This window comes from Pyrus communis, chromosome 5, assembly GCF_963583255.1.
Source record: "Pyrus communis chromosome 5, drPyrComm1.1, whole genome shotgun sequence".
In the NCBI taxonomy this organism is placed as follows: Eukaryota; Viridiplantae; Streptophyta; class Magnoliopsida; order Rosales; family Rosaceae; genus Pyrus; species Pyrus communis.
Genome location: NC_084807.1, coordinates 3460900 through 3475842, shown reverse-complemented (window position 1 = coordinate 3475842; position 14943 = coordinate 3460900). Strand labels below are relative to the sequence as shown.

The 14943-nt window shown below is 37.9% G+C and overlaps 3 protein-coding genes across 4 annotated transcripts; all 3 read right to left on the bottom strand.

Moving 5' to 3' along the window:
- Positions 1–1102: 1102 nt before the first annotated feature.
- Positions 1103–4167, bottom strand: LOC137734723 (histone-lysine N-methyltransferase, H3 lysine-9 specific SUVH1-like). 2 transcript variants are annotated; one of them, XR_011068582.1, is made up of 3 exons: positions 4024–4167; positions 1521–3805; positions 1103–1422 (listed from the first exon to the last, which is right to left on the bottom strand). XR_011068582.1 is itself a non-coding variant. In XM_068473989.1 (2 exons), exon 2 carries the CDS (start codon positions 3635–3637, stop codon positions 1571–1573), a length of 2067 nt encoding a protein of 688 aa, XP_068330090.1. In that variant the 5' UTR covers positions 3638–3805; positions 4024–4167; the 3' UTR covers positions 1103–1570. The 2 variants fall into 2 exon arrangements, 1 of the variants encoding a protein (XP_068330090.1); XM_068473989.1 differs by having other exon boundaries at positions 1103–3805.
- Positions 4168–6280: 2113 nt separating this feature from the next.
- On the bottom strand, positions 6281–10475 carry LOC137735196 (uncharacterized). The gene is made up of 4 exons (XM_068474597.1): positions 10346–10475; positions 10070–10197; positions 8906–9081; positions 6281–7835 (listed from the first exon to the last, which is right to left on the bottom strand). The coding sequence occupies exons 2-4, from the start codon at positions 10195–10197 to the stop codon at positions 6721–6723; spliced, it is 1419 nt and encodes a 472-aa protein (XP_068330698.1). The 5' UTR covers positions 10346–10475; the 3' UTR covers positions 6281–6720.
- A 1572-nt stretch (positions 10476–12047) lies between these two features.
- On the bottom strand, positions 12048–14943 carry LOC137733308 (MATH domain and coiled-coil domain-containing protein At3g58370-like). The gene is made up of 3 exons (XM_068472468.1): positions 14810–14943; positions 13938–14125; positions 12048–13060 (listed from the first exon to the last, which is right to left on the bottom strand). The coding sequence occupies exons 1-3, from the start codon at positions 14941–14943 to the stop codon at positions 12177–12179; spliced, it is 1206 nt and encodes a 401-aa protein (XP_068328569.1). The 3' UTR covers positions 12048–12176.

Below are 14943 nucleotides of genomic sequence, written 5' to 3'. Positions count from 1 at the left end.
TAGTTTTCTTTTGTTTTTTAGATGTAATGATGCTGAAAGCGCTGAGGTTGCAATTGCTTGGGATATATAGATTAATGCTACATTAATCACATATTTATATCATTTATCTAATACAGGTAGAGTCAATCTATTAAAAGATGATACTGTAGTATTTTTTAAAGATATACCTGACGATCACATCAAACCATACACGACTCTTTTGTTTATCCCTTTTTTTTTTTTTTTTTTTTTTTTTTTTTTTTTGTAGGAAACTTTTTATCCTTCAAAACACTTCATTAAGAAGACCAACCTAACCCAAGTACATTATTTATCCTTCATTCATTTTATTTTATTACCAATATAAAAAAAATAATGCTATTCACTCACCTTTGTTAATTTTTGTTCATTGAGCTTCTTTAATTCATTCAATCCGATAATCAAAAATTAAGAGAGGCATGTGAAAGATAAAAAATGATGTATAAATAACACCACGCCACCACCCTTAAAAAAAAAACCTAAAAGTATTGAATGAAAACCTTCAAATCTCCGGAACCAAAATTCCCAATACCACCAGAAAGAAATTTTGGAGAGTAAAAAAACGAAATGAGAGACTAAAATGTGGAGCATCCTTCCTCCCTTCCAAAAATCCTGCATGCATTACCAAGCCTGCCTCTTCGAAGGGCTATACCGCATAAGGAAGCTATGCTAGGAAATCTACCAACCCTATTAACAAGGAAGCTAGACTCTGAAGCACATCCTCCACCAAATTGTAAGCATGTATGACAACGCCAATGAACTAGGAATCAACAACCCTAAGATTAATCCACGTGTTGCCCTATGATTGGACAAGTTGACCCGCTCAGCGCCTCTCCATCGCCAGAAATCAGCAGCAGAGAAATGGGTTTAGTTTAGTTTTGGTAGGCTGAATATGTCATGCAAAGAAGTTTTCGGTTTGGTTGTACGAGGATGATATAAACAAGGATAACTTGTAAACAAGAATGTAAATGAACCTCCAAACTTGAGTACGATCAGAGCAAACGCGAATAATGAACAGTCAAGCAATAACTAAACTATAATTCCATCCATTTGTTTCCTTCCTAACAAAAGTACATGACTTGCTGAGTTCTATAACATAATCTCGCAATATTATTTATTAGAAATTCATGCAGACTCCAAATACAAAGTTTCATGAATCCGTAGCATAAGCCTTCTTACACATATATCCAAGATTGCATTTATGAACTGCCATGCACAGAGCTTTTATATAAGAAATACAAATAAAAGACGGGAACTTAAAGTTCGCAAGCATGTCTCCCCTAGAGACTGAAAGATAAAACAAAATCAGAGTCATGCTAAGTTCAGAAGCATATAAACATGATAGAGATTCCAGACTTCTTAACCAGGATCATGTTTGTCGGCACCATGATGGTCTGTTGGTGGAACCTAAACCATCGACCATAGATAGAAAGATAAAACAACAATACTACAGCTATGCTACGTTAAAAAACATTTAAACAAGACGAAGTTCCAGTCATTCTCACCAGGATCATGTTTGTTGGCACTGGAGCAGCATGTTTTAGAACCTACATGATCAACCAAAATAACCCCGGCATTTTGACGATCCACATAAGCATTTATTTTTCCTGTTGGGTCCACTGTTACTGCCAGCTTCATTAGAACTTGTCCCATAATCATATGTCAACTCTGTCATAGGGGCAATGTGTCTGATGGCATAAAAAGCAATATGGACAAAAGACTGATTGTTGTGTTCATATACAACTGGTTGCCAAAAAACATTTGGTGAGCAACTGTGATTAATGAACCGACCTACATTCCCAACATTCTTGGCACTTATGATCAGGCGATATGGAATGTTATAATCCTCATTAACATCATGAGGACTCTCCTCTAGTAATCCAGGTTCATAACTCCACTTGAACGATTCATAATCACGGCCTGTGTCAAAAATATATTCATCATTTTCCCCTCCATCCTCTTTCTGTTTTAACTTCGCTTCATCTATAACTTCACCAGCATACTCACAAATAAAAGCACCAGCACGAATAGAATCCCATGACCGGAGGCCCCAACCCCTATCCTTTGTCTTAAACACTTCCAGCCGCAATTTTACACCAGTTTGGGATACCCGGTTTTTGCAGTTGGGAGTGCATGGACACGTAGGACTACATTCATGTAACAATTGTTTACGGCTGACTAGAATCCCATTGCTAGTATAAGGAAAATCACCTCCATTTTTCTGAATGCAAGAGCAATTCGTATCACCTGGCTGGCATGCACTGCGGCAATTGCAGCCAAAAGAAGGTGGCATGAGACTGAATGATTTAGTATATTTGAGTGTAGGGAAATAAGTGAAAGATGCCAGCCCCTTTTCATTATCAACCTCATTTACAAGGGAAACAGGTACAGGTTCAGTCCCTGATGTGAGGTCTTGAAGAACAAGTCCAGCCCTTGAGGAAAAACCGTCCTTCCACTTACGAAGAGTTTGCCAAACTGCAAAAGCTGGTGGCTGTCCAGGCACCCTTAACAGCTTGTACTTGAATATGTTACAACCAGCTTTCCCCCTCTCTGTCCATGACTCATGAACTTTATATAGGCCATCATAGACATAGATCTTTGTAATTGCATTAACATCTTCTTTCATGCCCCGAATCACTCGTACTTCATTGCCATGATGCAAATTTCTCTGAAGAGCAAGATTACCCCTTTCAAGCTTCTGATCAGCCACCTCCCTATCTTTGTCTTTGTTGTTGCTATTTCCACCCTGGCCACTGTATATCAAGACATCGCTGTCCTCTGCCTCATCATCATAGCCTCCTGAAGAAACAATGCTTAAAGCCACCGGATCTTTTTCACCATCACCCTTGCCAGTCATGTAGTCAATTCCAGCCATCGATGGAGCATGTAATCCAACCGCACACATTTCCATTCGGAAAAAGAAAATGTCGCCAATCTCAACTCCAGGGACAACCCCAATTCTCCTCCTCATGTTTGTCCTAACCTTTTTGCTCATCAAAATGTTACCAGCTTTCAAATCTGCACGCTTAATAAGCCCAGTTTTCGTTTCCTTGTTCTCTTCAATTTGGCAGATCCTTCTCCGGAGTGCATCGAAATTCATGAGTACATAATTAACCAACTCCCTGTTACCATCTTCAATTTGAAATGAACTCATAACAGGAACAAAGGTCACGCCTGACCCATTGTTTGTTACTGAACCGCCATCTCCATTTTTCTTGGTCTTCTTTCGAGATGAACTAGCTTTTGAGGTCTTCTTTCGAGATGCACTAGAACCTACATGAGGATCAAAGAACCCTTCTCCATTGGAATCCTCTGGAAAGTCATCGGAGCCAGATGGGGCAGGAGCTCTATATGACCGGATAGGAGCGGGCATGGAACCGCTTGGTGTCCTCATCTCACTATTTAGATCAGGTGAGGCCTGAGATAGTGGTACGTTAAACGGGTAAAACGGAGGAAACCCATTAGGGGTATGGCCAAAGGGAGGCATGCCCGGAAAGGATGGGGCTTGAGATGTAGCTGGGAACACCGGCATCAAACTACGCAGAGGTCTAACATCCAAAACCCTTGACTTATCAATCCCAGCTGAAGGAGGAACAAAGTTGTGGCTTGACCCTCCTTCCATCACGAACCCTTGTCCACAAATCAACCCTAAACTAAAGTTTTTCGCTTTTCCGACAAACCTGAAAAACCCTAATTTCTCTTCAACTTCTGGGTGATTGTTGTCTAAACCCTAATTTCATTTCTCATTTTTTTTCAGAGAAACAAAAGTTTTCACTTGAAACATGTACATCTGCAAGACAATATCACAAACGACGCTACACATTACTTAAAAGTTTCATAATTTAAACAGGACAGCAAATCTCGAGCTGAAATCTACAGAAAACGAGATCTAGAACATGATATTGAAATGGGTATTAGGCTAAGATTTAGAAAAATTCGAAATTAAGCAGCAGATTTCCATGCACGAAAGCTTGAAGGGGAAAACAAGAAGTATACAGCCGTTCTGACCTCTTTGCATTTTCGGTTGATAGCTGCGTATTTCTCCTTTGGCGACTTTCAGACACAGAAGGAGAGAGAGAGGAGAGAGAGGAGAGAGAGGAGAGCGTACTACTTCAGTTCCGGATGCTACCTGTTTTTTTACCGGGTCTAACTTTAAATCGTCGCATGTTACTACGTTTGGCCAAGTGTTGTCCATCTAGCCCAATTTATACATTTAAAAATTATAAGTTCCTCATTTTTCACTTTTTTGTTTGGACCCTCTTTTTGACTTGAATTTTAAATTTTAACTTTCTTGAAAATATCCAATAAAATTTATGAAATAGGCAAATTTAGAGGTGTGGCTTCAATACTATGTAATCCTCGGTGCAACATTAGATTAGATTTTTACAATTTTTGAATTTTCTATTTTAATCTTGACCACTTATTTTTACGTACCATTAAAGAATAATTGCAAATTTAGTATTGAAATTAACTTTTGGAGTAAATTACTGATTTGGCCTTGAAATATTACCTGAGTGAAAAAGTTTTTAAACTATTTTTTTTGGAAAATAAGTCCTTTGAGTGCTATGGAAGCATTAGTCGTTAGATTTGATTTCCACAACTGTTAAATGATCTATTTTTTAACTCAACAATTTATTTTTCATATTATTTAGTGTTGCACGTACAATTTAAGAGAAATTGAAATTTTAGTTTCAAAATTACATTTGGAGTAAATTGCTAATTTGATCCCTGGAATATTACCTAAGTAAAAATCAAGTCTCTAAACTACTTCTTTTTTTTTTTTTTTGAGAAAAAGTTCCTTTGAGTGTTGTGGGGGCATTAATCGTCAGATTCGATTTCCACAACTATTAGATGTTCAACTCAACAATTTATTTTTCATATGTGTTACACGTACATTTAAGAAAATTTGAAAATTTAGTTTCAAATTAACTTTTTGAGTAAATTGCTAATTTGGTCCCTGAAATATTACCCAAGTAAAAATCAAGTCTCTAAACTATTTTTTTTTTCAAGAAAAGGTCATTTGAGTGCTGCTGGTGTATTAGTTGTTAGGTTCGATTTCCACAACTGTTAGATTTTCTATTTTTTAGCTTAGATATTTATTTTTTCGTATTAGTCATTAGATTCGATTTCCACTCTGATCATCCTCCAACTTCTGACCTCTATCGACCATACGTACAAATTACAATCCTTCCTCCAAGCTCAAACTGCCAACTCCACCCTGCTTCCCCCTCCAACCATCACACCCACCCCCCCCACCCCCCACTCCCCCCCTCCCCGGCGGGCTCCCTCCTCCAACATTAAGCTCAAAGCCCAACCACATCCCCTCCCCGCGGCCCCCGGTGGGCTTCCTCCTCCAACATTGTTGTCATAAGACTCAAAACTCAAATTGACAATAAAGATATGTGCAACGACGACGATTGGAGTCAAAACTCAAGTAGTTCTTTTAGTTGACATTTGGCAAGAACTCTACCAAACCAAACCAAAAGCCAAGCATCGAACGTGGTAACTGAGTGTCTATCAACTCTGTAATTTAATTACCCCAAACCAAACCAAATCCACCTATGGACAAAGGAGGAGATCTTCGAAAAAGCCCCACCTTTGTCACTACTGCTCGTCCAATGACTCCACATAAAGTTTTGAACTTTTGGCGGAACCTCCACTTTCTAAATCCGCTCCCAAATTTTTGTGTAGATGATTATGGAGGAGGAAGGCCATCGGACTCGACTTTGTCATCGTTTGTCAACTGGCCAAATCAGCCTATCATTCCTTCTTGGGTCACCAATCTGGATCTGTCTGATAGCCGAGCATTCATCCTGATCGTGCATCAAACGCCAATAATGCTCAGCAAGGAGGGCTAAGCCGACAGCACTACCTGATTTTGCCTTGTAGAGAAGATGTTGCTTCCATCCCTGTGCCTTGGCCATAATTTTGCCTTGTAGAGAGGTGTGGACTCAAATATAAGATTTGAGTTTGAGACGGTCCATTTTTACTTGTTTAATCTATATCGACTTAAAAATGAAAATGTCTGATCATGCAAAATATTTTTTTTCTTAGACTGTTAGATTCGAACTTGAGATCTCTTCTTCTAGCATGCAGAAGAGAAGCACCAATAAGACCAAGAGCTAACTGGCATTGTTGAGAGAAATGAACTCGAGAAATATTGCCAAATCGACTTAGATATATGATAGAAACAATGAACTATTCGCATAAATCCTTGCACAGACAGCATATAAGAGTAAATCAGCAAGAATCCGGTACCCAGAAGAAAGAAGAAGCAAAGTCTAGGAAGTCTTTCTAGCAATTGCAAGAATATTCCAAATTTTACAATGTTCCAATCCAAAACAAAACGATGACATATGAAAGGCGCAACTTGAAACATCATGCAAAATCTTAAGAGTTCAATATAAAAGTAAACTGAAAAGATGTATTTTTGACGAAAGTACATTCAAGTACCTCACTTGAACAGAAGCATACCTATCAAAACGGACATCCTGCCTGATCGATCATACCAGGGAGTTGATGGAGGTGCACCAAATTAGTCCTAAACCATGAAATATATATCCCCGCACATCTGTCCTATTGCTCATACCTCAGATAACTTCTAGAATAAGGCAAACGGTTCCTATAACTCACTCACTACCCATGTCTATCTCTCTCATATGTCTGTCCTACAACTTATATCAAAGAGAAACTTCTACAATAAGGTTAAATCACCACAGCTAGCTCAGAATCCATATCTTTCTCGTTGAAGCCCTCTTCCTCCTTTGCCAACTCTCTCTTTGCTTCCTCAAGCTCTACCTCTGTAACAGCAAGTGCAGCACTCCGCCTTTTCTTCTCATTATCCAAAACTTCAACATCATCCCTCAGCCTTTTCACTCTCCTTGCCCTTTCCAGAAACTTCTTCTTACCCAAAGCAGATTGGACACGTGGTTCCAGCCAACCCAAGTCAAATCTGAACATCTCGACATCCTCCCATAAACTTCGAAGCTGAGCAAAGGCATCCTCATTCATATCCTTCACCTTTGTTGTTTTAAGAAAATGCAAGAGCCCTCCAAGAGCTGTCAAAGCACATTCAATAACTTTGCGATTCTTCTTACGTAAGCACTCAATCAACGAAGGATGCACTGTACAAGCTTCCTCCAGCAGTGGGACGAAAGCTTTCTCTATTAGTCCCAACCCACAAAAATCCATAAGCTCACCTGTTGGTTCGGTGGGAACTTCCGCAAGCTCCTTGACTTCCCCCGCTGGTTCGGTGGGAACATCCCCAAGCTCCTTGACTTCCCCCGTTGGTTTGGTGGGAACTTCGCCAAGCTCCTTGACCTTGACTTCTCCCATTGGTTTGGTGGGAACTTCACCAAGCTCCTTGACCTTGACTTCCCCCATTGGTTTGGTGGGAACTTCCCCAAGCTCCTTAACTCCCCCTGTTGGTTTGGTGGGAACTTCCCCAAACTCCTTGACTAGAGTAGGGTCAGGAAGGCTTTCAATAATAGCCTTAGCGCAAACTTGTTCAGGACCTGATGTTTCTTGGAAAGGAGTCAGTGGTTCTGAACTTGGCATAATAGGTGCTGGAGAAGACTCTACAGTTTGCACAGAATGCGCATGTGAACGTTCCTGCCCAACATGCTCTTTCTTTATGGACCGCATACGTGCAGATTCTGCAGAACTATTAGCTCGCTGGTCTATTGGAATATGGACCTTCACTTCAACAATGCACGTATCATTCACAAGATAACCTGCAGTCTCGTCATAAAGTTCACTAAGCAGCATGAATGATCTGAAGCCCCACTCACTCGTGTGTTCTTTGAACTCTTTATAAGGGCCTGCGAACAAAAAATTAAGGAATACAAAACCTTAATCAAGAATGCAAAGCACATCACCAGGTAATGCGGAAACAACAATAAAGGAAGTCCATTTCAGAGTTTACTACAGAAGCAAATTGTCAACAAAGATGACCCGAATCAATGATCAAGAACTAATGCTGATAAGATATTTGCAGATGGACTTCCTTCCATGTGTAAACGTCCTTAAGCCAGGCATAACTCCGTTAGCTTTAAAAACAGAAAGTTCTAAGAAAAAATAAAAGCTAAGCTGCCACCAGTGTCCCAATGCGTTAGCAAATCTCATATAATATCGGCAACAATACATACAAAACTGATCAGAGTCTGGGATTCACGAAATATTATCAGCACCGAAGCTTAAAGGAAGAGAAATTCTAGACTTTTTCTTGACGACACATTCAAACTAACAGAGAAAATCAAAATTACAGTTTCGTTGATAGCGATCAGTTACACAATTTTACTAGAAGCTCACTCCAAGTCCCTTGTTTGAAATCTTTCTGTCCAAATGCACCATAACTTGTTACAACTAATGACGCGTGTCGCATGAATGATAATGATCTGGTAAACAATTTATACTAGAAACACACTCCAAATCCCTTGTTTTAATTCTATCCAAATGCACGATGCTTGTTGCATATATCAATCCAAATGCACCATAACTTATTACAACCAACAACGTGTGTCGCATCAGTGATTACTATCAGTTAAACAATTTATACTAAGAACTCCAAATCCCTTGTTTTAACTCTTTCTATCCAAATGCACCTTCACTTGATACAATGCCGCGTGTTGTGTAAATGATAACGATCAGTTAAACAACGTAAGGTGTTATACTAGAAACACACTCTAATTCCCTTGTTTTAAATCATTCTATCCAAATGCATCATAACTTGTTACAACCAACCAACGACGCTTGTCATATATAAACAACAAACAAAAACAGAATCAGGATGGAAAGCGCAAGGGAATCCATTGAATGAGTTTCAATTGCCACAATGAAAAGATCACATAGAAAGAACAGAAACATGATTCACGAAGAGTAAAAGAAATACCCTTGGTAAACTTTGTGATTGTCTTGTTGCTGTCCAGTTGATTGAGCACACTCAAGCTGAAGTGGGCAAATCTAGTCCAACCAGGTTCCAAAGTTGAAGCACTTGGGATACCCAAATACATGGAGAACTGCATTTTGGAATTTACTTTGTTGCCCTTCGGCCATACAAGGATCCTCCTGGCCAAATCAAAATTATCAAACCAAAAGAGCACAATGTTAAAATTGCAGGTCATGACCCTAAAGTCTTAGGGCATCTATTGGGCTTCTATCAGACCATCTCCAACTTTTTGGTTGAAAACTCTAAAATTTAGGTTTTAAACTAACCCAATCATTATCCAATGATTGAGCCTAAAATATGTTTTGGGTTAAAACCTTAATTTTGGGCAAATGTAACCCAAAATTTAGGCTAGCGTTAAAGTTGGCCCACCAAAATTTAGGTTTTAAACTAACTTAATCCTTCTCAATAGTTGGGTTTAAAATAAGTTTTGGGTTAAAACCTATAATTTGGCCAATTTTAAATTTTAAATACATTAAATCCAGCATCTGTAATTGAATATGATCAAATCTAATAGCCCAAATTAAATTGAACGGCTAAAACAATAAAAAAAATATTTAATATTTTTAGGTTAAAATGTTCATAAAAATAAATAATGATAATCTACATAAATTTTATTTTGCAAAAAGTTACCGCAAAAACTTAAATTTATTCTTTAATAATCTTGGGAATTTTAATTCATAACCATTGAAACAAAAAAATTGTTTCCGAGTTAAAATCCAAATTTTCTGAGTTAAAAATTTTCTATCGAAGGATCGGAGATGGTCCAAGTGAAAAAGGTCGCTGGTGGGACCTTCTAGATGATTCCTATTTTCATTTTTTTTATTTCTTTGTTTTTTAATCTGGAAATTTTCTCTCTTTCTTTCATTTTTTATATTGGAATGGAGTTTCTAAATAGTAGGTACCATGACAAATTGTACAAAAAAAAAAAAAAAAAAGAGTTAAAAAAACTAAATTAAATTAACAAAATTAAGAAAAATAAACCATGACAAGTGAATCTAAAGCTGCTCTTGGGTCGATGGACTCATAAAAAGGCGATCTTGAAGGATCTAAAAAGAAGCAAAATTAAAATTAATTAAACAAATTTTAAAAAAATTATAAAAATAATACCATTTGAAACCAGCGATGGTGAAAACGTTAGAGTAATGCTTGTCGTTCTGGAGCTTAGAGAAGTTTTCGATCACCCATGTAAATGTCTCAGATACAACCTCTTCATCTTCCCTGCTGTTGCTCGTCATCTACAAAACAAAATATTCAAATTATTAAATAATACCCATATAAAAAGTTTCATGTAAATGCTCCCCGTCCATCACACGAAACCAACCATGATCGACGGTGAGAGAGATAGAAAGAGAGAGAGAGAGAGAGAGAGAGAGAGAGACGTACCTTCAACCCCCACCCCACGGTTCTAGAGAGAGATGAAAATACTCACTCCCTTGCACTGCAGCACGGGGGACTGTGCGGACAACAACAAAAAAACCTCCAATTTATAATGGCCCCAGTCTGTCAAAAATGTCCAAAGTGAGTTTCCAAAGGAAAAAAAAAAAAAAAAAAAACCAATGTCCAAAGGTACTGTTTGGTACGTGGGACGGGATGGAACAGAGTGGGACAAGGCGTTCCGTCCCACGTTTGGTGCGCCTAAAACGGGTGGAACGAGCTGTTCCACGGGACGAGTTTTGGGTGAATTTTCGTTCCACCTCACTCCCTGGAACGACTCGTTCCACATCCGTGGAACACAAAATTATAACCTCTCCGTCTCCATCTTCTTCCTCCTTGTTTCCATCCGAGGGCATCTTTGCTCTCGCTCCGTTCCGTTCCATCCTGTCCCGTCCCGTCTGCATACCAAACGATACCAAAGTGATCCTACCCTGATTTTCGTTGTCTAACATAACGTGAGACTCATAAAATATTGGATAAGAACAAAGATGTGTTTAATCTTTATCACATTCATGTACCACATATGTGGCAAATGATGTATATTTGTTAGCTCAATTAATGATTTTATCTCATTCGATGTCAGATATATGTTAATTTGTCGCAACACGTGGTATATGAATGTGGTCAGAAAATGTAATCTTCCTAGCATTATCATTTTTTTGACTAATTTTTTTTCCACAGTCCATGTGGTAATACTACTGCATTTTTAAAATATTAGTATAGGTGAGAATATTGATATACAAATTTATAGAAATATCGATATCGATACTAATATTGGTTGTTTTCAATGGAAATCTAAAATTAAGCTTTAAGGAATGTCAAATTCTAATTTAAATGAAATATAAGTGTTTCTTCGATAGTCAATCAATTTTTCGAAAATATCAACAAAATTTGTCGATTTTATTTGAAATTTAAGAATTTTTCCTATGTGGTGTGAAATTTTGACTTTGATCCCTTTTTCATATCTTTTTGTAATTTTTTAATTGAAAAAATTTCAAACACTGCCCTTATTGTAAAAATAAAAAAATAAAAAAAATGTTAAATTGAACACATTGTTAACAATTACGATCTACATCAAAATTTATGTTAGTCTTTCATTGAAAACACACACGTGAAGTTTCAAATAGTTGACTTAAATCATAAGCCCAGAAGATAAACTACATAGTTGGGGGATGACTTGGAGTGAAACCCAAGTCACTCCAAATCAAGATAACAAGCAGAGTAAAACCCAGCAGCAGCCCAAACACTAGCAAATCAAGATCCACCAGCTCAATCACATCGTCAGAGGTAAAACTATTTAGTGTTTTTTAAGTCATGGTACAATACACACATATTGTCGAGATTATTTGGTAAAACTTCATACCCTTTTCTTTTTGGTGGCTAAAGTGGCCAAATATCGGCACTACCGACTTGTGAGTGCAGGGACCGTTTGAGTCATACGTGACAAGCAATCTAAGATCCTCAAGATATTCTTAATATCAATAAAATCAAGAAACATGAAGCGCAATTTTAAGAAACAGTAAGGCTTTCAATTTTATAGAAACATATCCGAGCACTACGCATTTTCAACACAAGAAAATTCAAGTACAGCTTCAACAAATGCATAATACCTATCAACCATGGCATCCCACCTAATCGATTATACCGGGAGTTGATGAAGGTCACCAAATTATAGTCCTGCAACCTTCAAAAATATTATATATATATATATATATGTATTCGACATATCTGTCCTGCAACTTATACTAACTGTCCTACAGGATGAGAAGCTTCAATAAGGCTAACGCATCCCATAACCTAGCTCGCTATCCATATCTATCGTGGCGATGCCCTTTTCCTCCTTTTCCAAGTCTCTTTTCGCTATCTCAAGATCCACCTCTGTCACAGCTAGCGCAGCACTCCGCCTCTTCATCTCATTATCCAATATATCCACATCTTCTCTCAGTCTTTTCACTCTCCTTGACCTTTCCATAAGCTTCTTCATGTCCAAAGCTGATTGAACATGAGGCTCCAGCCACGCCAAGTCAAATTTGAACATATGAACATCCTCCCATAAGCTTTGAAGGTGTGCACGGGCATCCTCAGTCATATCCTTGACTTTCGTAGTCTTTAGAAAATGCAACACTCCACCTAAAGCTGTGAATGCACATTCAACAACCATACGGTTTCTCTTATGCAGGCACTCTATCAATGAAGGATGCAACGAACAAACTTCCTCTAGCAGCGGAATATAAGCTTTCTCAATTTGTCCTAAACCCCTAAATTCTATAAGCTCACCCGTTAGATTCGTGGGTACTTCCCCGAGTTCCTTGACCAGAGAAGGCTCAGTAGGGTCAACATCAGCAGGCTCAGTGCAAACTTTTCCAGAACCTGGAGTATGCTGGAATTTAGAACATGGTGTCTTAGGCGCCGGTGAAGAGTTTTCAGCTTGCACAGAAGTCACAATCGAAGGTTCCTGTCCCTTATGTTCTTTCTCTGAGTGCTCCATACTTGCATAAACATTACTTCCTTGGTCTCCAATCCTAATTGAGACTTTAAGCTGGGCTTCAACAATACATGTATCATTCACAAGATAACCCGCAGCGCTGTCATAAAGCTTGATGAGAGGGATGAAGGATTTGAAGCCCCACTCCTTGTGGTTTTCTGTGAACTCTTTTACAGATCCTGTTATCGAGGAAACAAAAGCAAATAATCAAGAATGCAGACCAAGTAATTAATTAAGGGTGAAGTACATTTCGAGGTTACAATAGAAGTCGATTATCGACATAGAGGAATTCAATCAATGATTAATGCTATCAGCAACAATAGCCACATTTATATTCACACACACAAACACAGAAACTCTTCGGAGAAAAACCAAATCACATATTCAAACTTATTAACTAATAAACCAAATATTATCTGACCCCAATATCTCAAAACTTTCGATTTATTCTCCAACAGTTCCCAAGAAGGAGTATAAATGCCCAGCTCAGTCGTTCTTTGTATCTGTACGATGCCATGTCTGAGCGAGCAGGAAAGGAAAAACATGTTGTGCTTGGCATGATTAGCATGACATACTATCACCCCTGTTTTGAATTTAAATTGTATCGTTTTGAATTACTCGTCATGCATGTCTTCTAGAGCCTTGAGTATGGTTTCAAAACCTTCAATACTCTAAATAATCCCCTCTTGAATTTGTAGGGGGTTAATTTGTCATAAACTTAGAGCCAAAGAACATCAACTAAAAATTATTAATTCCTGCTACATCAACATTATATTTCTACAAACCGCATGGCATTACACGCCCTAACGATATGAAGAAATATGTCGTCAAAATGCAAATCAGGTGGATATCACATGAATGTCTCTCCAAAATGGGAACGGATGAGTAAAAAAAAATGCGTATATGGTTCACCACTCCATGAGGGATGAAAGTTAGAAAATCAATCCAAATCCCTCGTTTTAATCTTTCTATCCATAGGTATCCTAATTTGTTCTGAAAATGTTATACAAACATGAATGTGAATGAAAAGAGATGCACTCGAGATTATAACAATACCGGTTGCAGGCTTTGTGATTGACTTGTTGGTGTCAAGTCGATTGACCAGGGTCAACCTAAAGCTGGAATATCTACTCCATCCAGGTGCCAAGCTTGAAGCATCGGCAATGCCCAAATATATGGCCAACTGGACTAGGCCATTAGGATCTTGGTCAGATAACCACTTTGGACGTACAACAAGGATCCTCCTGTTCAAATCAAACCAAACTAAAGCTAGTAAAAAACTGAAAACATCATTGACCCTTGCACCTGAGTTTCGAGTTCGAATCCCCGCCTCTCAATATTTGCTTATAATTAGAGGGAAAAGAACTGCAAACACATGCATGATATGGCACAATGCCTTATGGGCCGTGCTAGGTTAGATTACCTGGTTCCTGTTTCCCTTTTCGTTTTTTTCTTCTTTTAGTTCAGCCTGTAGTTTTTTATTTTTATTGAACGATTAACGATATATTTATGATAAGGAATGATGAATTTTGATTAAGCCACACAATAGGTCAATCAAAATAAACTGGTATTAACGTGCCGTTATCAGGAGTTGAATCTAAAACCTCTCTCTTACTTATGGAAAAGAATATTACCAGACATTAGTATTAAATGGCTATATTGAGAAATAAAATTAGCTTTTTTAGGTTAAAATAAATAATAACTTGTAGTTTGTTTGAACAAATCCATGGACTTGTAAAGAGAAAAATGATAACCGCACACTTTTTTCTCTTTTACTAAATAATCGAATTGAATAAATCAAATATAACAACGATAGAAATATATATATATATATATATATATATAATGGTGTGTGTTTATTATATAAAAAATGGAGGAAATGTAAATAGAAGAAGCTCCAAAAGAACAAAAAATAATAATAATAATACCATTTGAAACCAGCGATGGTGAAAACATCAGAGAAAAGCTTGTTGTTGTTGAGCTTAGAGAAGTTTTCGATCACCCATGTGAATGTCCCAGACACAACCTCTTCTTCTTTATCTTCCCTGTTGTTGCTCGTCAT